This window comes from Alligator sinensis, unplaced genomic scaffold (assembly GCF_000455745.1).
Source record: "Alligator sinensis unplaced genomic scaffold, ASM45574v1 scaffold98_1, whole genome shotgun sequence".
In the NCBI taxonomy this organism is placed as follows: Eukaryota; Metazoa; Chordata; order Crocodylia; family Alligatoridae; genus Alligator; species Alligator sinensis.
Window position 1 is genome coordinate 1437973 of NW_005842058.1, and position 9605 is coordinate 1447577.

The following is a 9605-nucleotide window of genomic DNA, read 5'->3' on the forward strand; positions in this document are numbered from 1 at the left end:
CAGCAGGAAGATGCTTGGCCTGGCCTCACACCAAACTCCTGCCCTGTCCGGGGTCTTAGCACACGTGCCTCCATGCAGCATGTGGCCTGCTGGGAAGATACAGGTGGGGCTTCCATAGCCAGGAGCAGAGGAATGTCAGAGATGGGGACAAGGAAACAGCCTCTCTACTCCAAGGGGACACAGACACCCATCAGCACCAAATGTGGCTGTGCTTGGGGTGGGAGTACAGCACTGAGCATGACCATGGACCAGAAAGGCAGGGCCTCCCAGGACAGAGCAGACAGGGCCTGCTTCACAGGCTGTGTCCCTACCTGTCCCATAGCCCCTACAGGGATCCAGACCATCCTCCTGCACTAGGGGCCTAAATCCAACAGGCCTGTCAGCCCCAGTGCCCAGCAGCTTTCCCCTGCACTGCTGAAGGCCTGTGATGTGGGAACCACTTGGCATAGGTCTTCAAGCTGCCCACGTCCTGCATCCCTGACAGCACATGCTCTGCTGAGCCCCTGCCAGACGCACTCATTGCAGCTCCTCCAGGGTGAGGGGGATCCATCAGGGTAAGAGGGCATGTGTCACTAACTACCAACAGTGTCAGGATCTGGGGCTCACACCCCACCGGCCTCCAAGCTCGGGTCGGTGCTCTCCACTCACCGTCGTCGTCCAGCAGGATGTTCTCTGGTTTCAAGTCCCTGCAAAGGGAGAGACAACGTGGCTCAGTGCAGGGCACCTGCAGCCTGGGCCTGCTGGGGCAGCACTGGTAGATGAAGACATGCAGGCCTGAGGTCTACAGCATCCGTGGCCTCCCAGCTCCTTCTCACTGAGCCGGAGCCGGACATCTCCATGCACATAGCTGCTTGGTAGCCACAGGCTGCAGCCCCAGGCCAGGCAGACCCCTACCATGCAGCCTGCCAGCAGCTCTCCCAAAGGAGCGACTTCCAGGTCCCTTCCCCCTCCCAAGGGGGTCCTGGCAGGGCATGATCCCATCTCCCCTGCCCCTCTCCAGGATCAGAGGAGGCATCCCCCCTGCTCAAGCTGGTTTGTGGAGGCCCCCAGCCCCACTCACCGGTACACAATGCCCTCCTGGTGCAGGTGCTGGAGACCACAGCAGATCTCAGCAGCGTAGAAGATGACGCGCTCGTCATCGAAACCGGGGTTGCCCATGTTGTAGATGTGGAACTTGAGGTCGCCACCGTTCATTATGGTCAGCACCAGGCACAGCGCGTCCTTCGTCTCGTAGGCATAAGCCAGGCTCACCTGCAGGAGCCCCCCACCCTAGAGGGATCAGGGCCGGCCCTGCAGGGCCACTGCCAGCTCCCTACTCCCACACCAGCAGCAGCCAGAGAGCACTGGGGAGCCCAGTTCTAGCCAGCCTCTGCCCATGCAGGAGCACCAGGGGGTTTATGACCTGCTAGTGCCCAGTGGAGATTTGGGATAGAGGCTCCTGCACAGGACCCAACCCCTGGGCCCAAGGCCACGGGGGCTGGGAGCAGCAGCAACAGGCAGAATCACAGCTCAGGGTCCAGCAGGGTGACATACTCACCACAAACCGGCTGTTGACCTTCTCCAGGATCTGCTTCTCATTCAGGGCCATGGCTTCCCCCTTCCGCTTCTTGATCCGCTTCTTCTCCAGCTTCTTGCAGGCATACATCTTCCCCGTAGCCCGTACCTGGCAGGCACACACCTGGGGGTGTGGACACCACATGGCCTGAGACCCCCCTCAGAGCAACCCATCCCCCTGCAGGGGAGCAGGGCCACAGACATGACCGCAGCCTGGAGGTCAAGTTCTCTCCTGGTGCCCAGAGCTAGGCTGAGTCAGAGGGGACAGTGGGAACGGGCTTCCCCCAGGGCCCATGGGAAAGCCAGGCCAGAAGCAGAGGGACTGAACAAGCCACTCCAGTTTGCTTCACACTGCTCTGTACTCAGGGCACAAAATCAAGCCGCTCATTTTTTGGTCACACTGCCACGGGTAGCCCCAATACCAGCGCTCTACAACAGGGACCCTGCCCTATGCCTAGCATGCAGGACCAGCAGACCTGCCCTTGTGCCCATCACTCAGCTGCAGGACTCCAGACACTGCAGCCCTGACACATTAGAGCGTAGGACAGTGAGCCCCGGCACAGCCCCAACACCCCTCCAGATGCACACCCCTACCTCTCCAAAGCCCCCTTTGCCGAGGATGCGGTACTGCCGAAAAGTATCCTTGGTGACCGACTGCCTGCAGCAACAGAAGTACAGAGCTCAAGTCAGCCCTGCTTGAGCTCAGCCCCAGAAGGGAGGCAGGGTAGAGGCTGCCAGCTCGCTCACCTTTCCAGGTACTTCCACTGCAGGAACCGGTCAAAGTACATGCTGCCCAGGTAGTCAGTAAATGGGCCTCGGCTCAGGTACTCATGCAAGGGCCTGGGGGAAGAAGAGGCTATTAACACTGCTCTCCCAGCACCCTCTCCACCCTCGCGGGCAGGCTACAGGAGGGCATGCAGGCCCCCTCCACGAAGGCAGAGTGGTGGGGAAGGCAGCAGGGGCTGGTACTCACTGCAGACAGCTGCTAAAGAGGTCTTTGCAGGGGCTCTTCTGCAGATTCTCCAAGCACTGGCTGATGTGGGTCTGGCTGATTTCCGGCAGGTAGTCTGGAGACTGCAGGGGCAGAGGACAGTGCCGCAGGCATGAGGGCTGGCAGGTCTGGGCTGCCTCTGCAGCTACCCTGTCCGCAAGCTGGGCTCCTCCACTGCAAGCCCCTAGCCCAGTCCTGGGTGCAGGGCTCCATGCACTCAGTCCGGTGCAAGCAGCAGTGCCCTGGGATGCAAACCTGCACCTCTGTCATGCTGCCAGCAAGGGGCACCCTCCCCTTGCTGAGTGCCGGCCTCTGGGCTGGCCCCGCCCCCACCACCCCAACAGTGGCTCACCTCTGTGCTGAAGAACTGGCGGATGACCTCCTCACCCATCTCTTTGCGTTTCTCATCTGGGAACAGCTCATAGTCAGTCTGGGCAGGACACAGAGAGGACATCAACACCGAGCCCGGCAGGGCAGCCTCATTTACCATGGGTCTCCGCCCACCGCATGCATGCATGGGACAAGGAGGACAGAGACCACAAGATGTGCCTGCCTTTCTTCCTCTCCCTCATCTCTGGACTGCAGCCCTCAGGACCGTCTCTCTGTACAGTGTCTAGCACAATGGGGCCCTCTTTTGGGACGTGGCCTGCAGGACAGTCCTGGACACCCATGCCTGGCCTCCCAGTCCTGCTCTGCTCCTGCCTCCTCAGACCCCTTGCACTTCCCTCTCTGCTTTCCTCCCTTATTCCCACCTCCCCGCTTCTCCCTTATTCCCGCTCTCCCCCAGACAGAGCCAAGCTCTGCAGCTATGCAAGTCCAACCCACACTGGTGGTTTGGAACATGGCTGGGCACTAGGAGACTGAGAAACATGAGCGACTCAGGAGCAAGGCTCAGCTGAAGGCAAGGGGCTAATTTGCCTGGCACAGGGTGACACAGCGGAAGTGGGCATGAAGCCAGCATAGTGCCCAGGCCCTGATGGAAGGCAGCAGCGAAAGGCACAGCAGGGAGCAGGTGCTGTAGTGACCTCCTCCACCAGCACAGCGGCGAGGAGCTCTCAGGCTGCTCTCGTTCTCAGGGCTTGGGTGACATCTGTGCTTTCCTTCACTGTTTCTCATGGCCACTGTCCAGCGGCCTCTAAGCTGGCTGGAATGTCCACTGTCCCCTGGGAGGATAAGGACCTCCCTGCGCCAGCCCTGCATGCTGGAGCGTGGCTGGGCAGGCTGCCCTCTGGGGCCCAGTGTTTTGGGGAGCTGGAGGAGGGGGGTGATGGGATGCAAAACACCCTGTACCCAGCTGCCAGGGCCAGCCAGGATCATCTCCAAGTGCAATTAGACCCTAGGCTCCTGCCCATGTTCAGGAGCTGGCTGGCACAACATCCCCATGCTCCCCAGGACCGGGCTGTCTCTGGCACAGACACTGGAGAGCCCAGGGAAGTGGGATGTTTGCACAGCTCTGTGCTCCAAGCCCCTTCCCCACCTTCCAGAGAGCACACCGGGCCCAGAACCACCTGGCACAGCATAACTATCACCCCCGACAAGACGGGACCAGGCAAAGCCAGTATCTCGGGCATACGGGTGCTGCTTCTCCTGGCCTACACACCCAGCTCCCAAGCGTAGCTGGAGCAAGCCCAAAGTCAGAGCAGGGACTGAACAGCAGAGAATGGATGGGGTTATTGGCACGGGGGTCAGCCAATGTGTGTGACGACACTTCCCCAGTTTACTGCAGCAAGTCAGAGTGACCTGCAGTGACCCTTGCTGGGCTGCCAGGGGCTCTCCCTGCCTCTCCTCGGGCTCAAGCCAGGCATCTCCCGTGCTGGCTGCTCAAACCAAGGCATGAGTCAACACATGGGCGCCCAGAGGGCAACAAGCCACTAGCTGCATCAGCACAGGGGGTGTTTGCTGTGTATGCAACACAGAAGTGACCAAAGGTTGGGGACTGCAGCACGGTTCACTCTCACCGGCCTCAGCAAGCAAACACACATCAGAGCTGGGCCAAAGAGCTCAGGCCTTATCCCAGACCATTACAATAGGAACCCACAGCTTTCACACTTGTTCACAGTCATTTTTTCCTGTCCATGCATCCTCTTCTAACACCGCCACTGCCTTGGTACACAGCTGTGTTTGCTGCACAGACTGTTCTAAGACCTCTGAACACAGGGATTGCCATCAGCAGCACCCAGCTAATTTTCACCACAGGCCCAGTGTGAAAAAGAAGAGGCTCCCTCTGCAGCAGTCCAGACCCTGTGCCATGGGGGGGGATGAGAGAGACTGAAATGGCAGCTGGGTGCAACAGGGGGAAAATTTCCCCAGGATTTCAAGCAAAAATTCTCTATTCATGTCTCAGTGCATCGGAAAGGAGACCGATCCCCCAGGCAGTGGAACCAGATGCTGGGCACATATTTGCAAGATCAAAACCGGCATCTTGAAGGGCAAAAAGCAAGGAGCCTGCACAAACCTTGGAGCACAGGTGGGAAGGAGCTTCCTGCCAGCCTTCGCTAGCTGAAGGCAGAGGATTTCCAGAAGGGCGAGAAGGTACAGACCAGTTCTTTGGCTTCTGGCACTTGCCAGACCCCACCAAGCCCAGACCCACCTTGGCTAGGGAGCTTTATTTACTTAAATGGCCAAAAAAGCCTCATTGTGAAGAATCTTCCACAAGCTCAAGCTGCCTGGCACAACCCAGGGACTGCTTCCCAGGCATGTGTTTCCCATTAAGCCTCTGCATGACCAGCTTGCTCGCTGCCGCTCCAATGAGCCAAGACCAGGCTAAAACTAAAAGCTGAACGTGTTGGTAGATGGGCTGCAGTTGCCGGCAGCGCTGGCGGCACACACGCAGCCTCCCCAGCCCATAGCGGCAGGGTCCAGAACGCTCCTCTCGACCCGGAGGACCCAACGCTACCTCGTTACATAAATGATTGGCTAATGGGAAACACAGACCACTTCATGAGGCTTACGCTTTCTGGTCAGCAGCATCTACAACTGCCTCCTGGCATCGCAGCCACCTCACAGCAGATGCACGTGGATTTGGGGGCAGGATTTCAAGCGAGCTACTGAAAAGAAGCCCTAAGCCTCTGGCATGACCGGGAGCAAAGCCTAGTGCTGCCGGAGCCATCCAGCCCCAGGAAACACTGGGAGGAGGGAGAAAGCCCTCTGGAAAACACTCGGATATTATTTCACAAGAAGGGCTGACTTTAAGTTCCACGTCATCCGGATGGAATTTTTGCACCATTGCCTTCGAGAGGGCTGGGAGACGGGCTCTCCAGCCCACCCCACCCCCACCACGAGCGCTAAGGCCAGGCTTTAGCCATTTCATTCCCTCCTATGCCTCAGGAGCTGCCTCTCCACCACAGCCCCCTAAGAAGCCAGCAGCAGGGGGAGGCAGGTGGCAAGCGACCTGCTCTCTCCCATGCAAGAGCCCAGCGGTCCAAAGTCAGCACCTCTTGCTAGGCTAATATTTACAAAGCTTCCCCTTGGATTTTAATAGCAAATGAGCAGTTCTGATTCTTCCTCCAGAGTTGAGAGTCAGCTCTCCTGCCCAAAGCCCTGGTTACAGGCCGTGCCCAGCTGCCAGCACGCAAACAGCCCTGACAGTCTTGCAGACCTGAGCACACGTGGCCTTGGTGCAGAATTCCTGGGGCCAGCCCCAAAGGTCCTCCTTCAGCCTCCTATCCCTAGAGCAAAGCATGGAGCTCCCTATGCCCTGCTGTGAAGCTCTTGGGGCTGTGTCACTGCTCAGGTGCCCCAGGACCTTCCGGGCGGCCAGTCCATCAAGGAGCTACAAGGGGACAGGCAAAGGACTCTGTCCCACTGCATGTGTCTGAGACCTCCCAGTTCCACCCGGAAAGCAGCATAAACCCTGCCTAAAGATTTGCCTGGCGCTGCGGCCTGTGCCGCATCCTCCCAACTCGCACTCCCCCTCCCTTCCCTCCCGGTCCCCTGGGGGACGTATGGACTGGCTAATATTAGTGCAGGACTTTGAATGCTGCCCCAGGCTAAAGTTAGCAACTGCTGTCAGTCAGGGCATCCCACCTGGTCCTGAAGCAAATCCAGCTCCCCCAACTGCAACCATCGATGCCAAGCTAATGCATACCCCCTTCCTGCCTTGCCAGCCCCCTGCCCACCCCTGGGGATTCCTGCCATAACCCAAGTGACCCAGTCCCTGCACGGGCAGTGAGAGCATCCTTACTTACCACAATGTCCAGGAAGCGGATGCAGCGCAGCAGCTCAGGCCGGGTCTCGCAGAACTGACGGAAAAGCAGTCTGCCGATGGGCTGCTTCTCGCACAGGCTGCTGTAGTCCTTCTCTGCAAGAGAGCCCAGGAGGGGATGAGACAGGAGTGTGGCCCTGAGGTCCCATTCACCATAGCCGTGTTGGCATCTGCACAGATCTCATCCCACAAGGGGATGATCTTGGAGACTGATGGTCCTCCCAACACTCAATCCCCCATGCCCTGAGCCCCCAGCAATCCCTGCTAGCTGCTCAGACCTGACTCAGCCCTTGCCATGTGCCACCCAGGGGAATGGATCTCTCCCGAGTGCATTTCTGGCTACTACCCTGCAGGTCACCTTTGGTACCAGAAGAGACCACAGGGCCAAGGGCTTTATTTTCAGCCAGCAACAGCAAGCCAAGAGCAAGGGAACGGGCAGTGGGTTCAACTGCTCTGGGTGGACAGGCCCTGGTGATGGGCACAAGGCTCCTCCCTAGTGCAGGGCTGCACAGAGTCCCTGGCAGATCGGTGCCCGATACATCTGCAGCAAAGGCCTGTTGGCCACGGCAGGGCTTCTGCAGCTAGAAGGGCTCCGAGCCCGCATGTCATACCACAAGGGATCATTTGCACTGGAAAAGGCCTGGGTAGGTGAGAGCCGAGTGCCAGCTTGAACACCTGCAGCTCAGCAGCAGTCTCCTGCTGCCTGCACGGGGCTCTGTGGGGGGCCCGCTCCCTGCTGCAGAGGGACAGCTTCCTGGGGGCTTGGCTGGGCCTGTCCTTTAGGTCAGGCCTTACGGCTGCTCACTCCTTCCCTGGTGTGCGTGTGTGACCAGCCGGGGCTGCCCGTTCTCACGCCTCCCTCCCGGGCAGTTTTAAAGGGTGCTCAGCCCCGTGCTGGGCCCAGCTGCAAACCACGAATTCCAGGAGAAACCCCCAAGCAGCTGTGGTCTGCACTCTTCAGTGCACCAAAGCCTGGCTCAGCTGCTTCCCCCAGTTCCTCCCCTGCTGCCGAGCAGGAAACCACCTCCCTCCGGCCCCCGTACCCCTCCATAGCTGCATTCCCAGGCCTTGTAAGCCCGCCTGCACACTGGGCTCACAGCACGGGTCCCAGTGGAACAGACGGCCCAGCACACACTAGGGGAAGAGGCACTGACAGCTGCTGGGAGCACAGGAGAAGGCCCAAATTATCTCCTACTCTGCTTCCTCCCCGAGAGCCCCTGCCTGGCACCTGGTCCCTGAAACCCAAGAGCTGGGAACGTGCCTGTCCTCTGACATGCGGTACATGCTGCCTCAAACCTAGGCACAATTCAGAACCCCACCTGTCCAAGGGGAGCCTGTATCCTTGGGAGACCCCCGGTGAAGGGAGCAACCTTGCCAGCAGTGGGGGACCCACCTCCTGATGCCCTGCTCCACCTTCCTCAGGCCTCAAATGAGCATCGCTCCTCTAGGCTGGCAGTAAACATCGCAGGCTTTGCTGCTGAAAGTCAGAGCAGAGCACAGTGCTGCCCAGGCTCCTGGCCTCTCTTGGGCTGGAGAAGGCAACAAGCCTGCCGAGCGTCTACCGAGCTAGGCAGGAAGCAGTACGAGGGCAGAAGGCTGCGGCAGCCTGGCACGCTCTCCTCACATGCTCCACTCCCTGCCCGTAGGCTCCAGCACGCAAGCTGGCTGCCGTCACCGCACGCCCGGGCTCTGCACCGGGCAGGTTCTGCCAGTTCTTGCACCACTGCTCCTATGCCCCGTGTCAGGCCGTACGTGCCGGAGCCGCTGGGCACGGGACAGGCTGCATGACTTACCGAGGCCCTTCCGGAGCTCGTCACACTGGCTGATGTGTGGGAACCGCAGGATCTCTTTCCATTTCTTGCTCCTGCCTTTCCGCTTACCTCCGCCTCCTGCCGGGAGAGAGTGGGAGGTAAAGTGACTCAGGAGGCATCATCACGCATGACTCCAGCCTTGGCACAAGGGGCAGGGGGCTTCGTGGGGCCCAAGCACTCGGGACACTCATACCATCGCAACAGCAATGCTTCCCCCTCCAACTGGGGCTTCAACCCCCTGAGCAAGTTGTGAGGAACCCCAATACCTGGGGAAAGCCAGAAGCAGGGAGGAGAGGCTTGCCCAAGGGCTGACAGGCCAGCAGGGCTGAGCTGGGCATAGCACCCAGCCTCCCACACTGGTGGGAGGGAAGAGACAGTGCCCACCGCCTCCTGCCATCAATTTTGCCACTTCCCTGGGAGAAGAGCCACATGCCCAGCCTGCCAAGCTCCAGCCTGGTGTTGTGAGGCTAAGCCCGGGTACTAAAACACACTAACAAGTGACTGACATTACCCCCAGGAGCTGGGGGCAACATTTGTGCTTTCACAAGCAGGCATGCCCTTCCAGCAGCACCAACACCACGGGCCAGGCTGACTTCCCAACCCAACTCGGAGGCGGGCTGCAGGGGCCACAACGGGTCTTCCTTGCAGGAGCTGATCTGGGGGAGGGCTCGTGCTTCCTCCCAGAACAATGCCCCGTCCTCCGCTCTAGCCTGCTTGCAGGCATCTGGTTTCCTTATCTCTCTGATGAGTTTATTGTTCCTAGTGCCATTCCCTGCAAAAACAGCAGGCCCGGGACATGCTGGCAGCTATCACCCCTGATTGGCAAGGGACGCAGGCCCTTGTCCAGCGGGAGTGTGTGCAATCAGGGGGACCCTGCGCACATCTGGAAGAGGCAAGGGGATCAAAATCCCAGCAGCCGCTGGGGCTTCAGGCAACAAGAGATCATTTAAAGGCTTCTGTGGATTTACACACACATACTTTGCTTATGAAGTAACCCCTGTAGGGACCTGACATCAGCATTCATTCCAGTGGCTCCCCGCCGGGC

General features: G+C 59.4%; 1 protein-coding gene across 5 annotated transcripts in view; it reads right to left on the reverse strand.

Moving 5' to 3' along the window:
- The window catches only part of LOC102383862 (G protein-coupled receptor kinase 5-like), a 43610-nt gene that overhangs the window by 5950 nt on the left and 28055 nt on the right, over window positions 1-9605 (reverse strand). For 3 of the 5 annotated variants that reach the window (XR_003093921.1, XM_025203439.1, XM_025203440.1), the window contains exons 2-10: window positions 8543-8638; window positions 6733-6845; window positions 2898-2975; window positions 2528-2628; window positions 2302-2394; window positions 2149-2212; window positions 1538-1678; window positions 1061-1269; window positions 649-686 (exon numbers count right to left, since the gene is read on the reverse strand). Coding sequence is in view for 4 of the 5 variants with exons in the window: in XM_025203439.1 (XP_025059224.1) it covers window positions 649-686; window positions 1061-1269; window positions 1538-1678; window positions 2149-2212; window positions 2302-2394; window positions 2528-2628; window positions 2898-2975; window positions 6733-6845; window positions 8543-8638 (933 nt within the window). In the remaining variant the exon portion in view is untranslated. Of the gene's footprint in view, window positions 1-648; window positions 687-1060; window positions 1270-1537; window positions 1679-2148; window positions 2213-2301; window positions 2395-2527; window positions 2629-2897; window positions 2976-6732; window positions 6846-8542; window positions 8639-9538; window positions 9590-9605 lie in introns of those variants that run through there. The other 2 variants (XM_025203441.1, XM_006023002.3) reach the window with 2 other exon arrangements.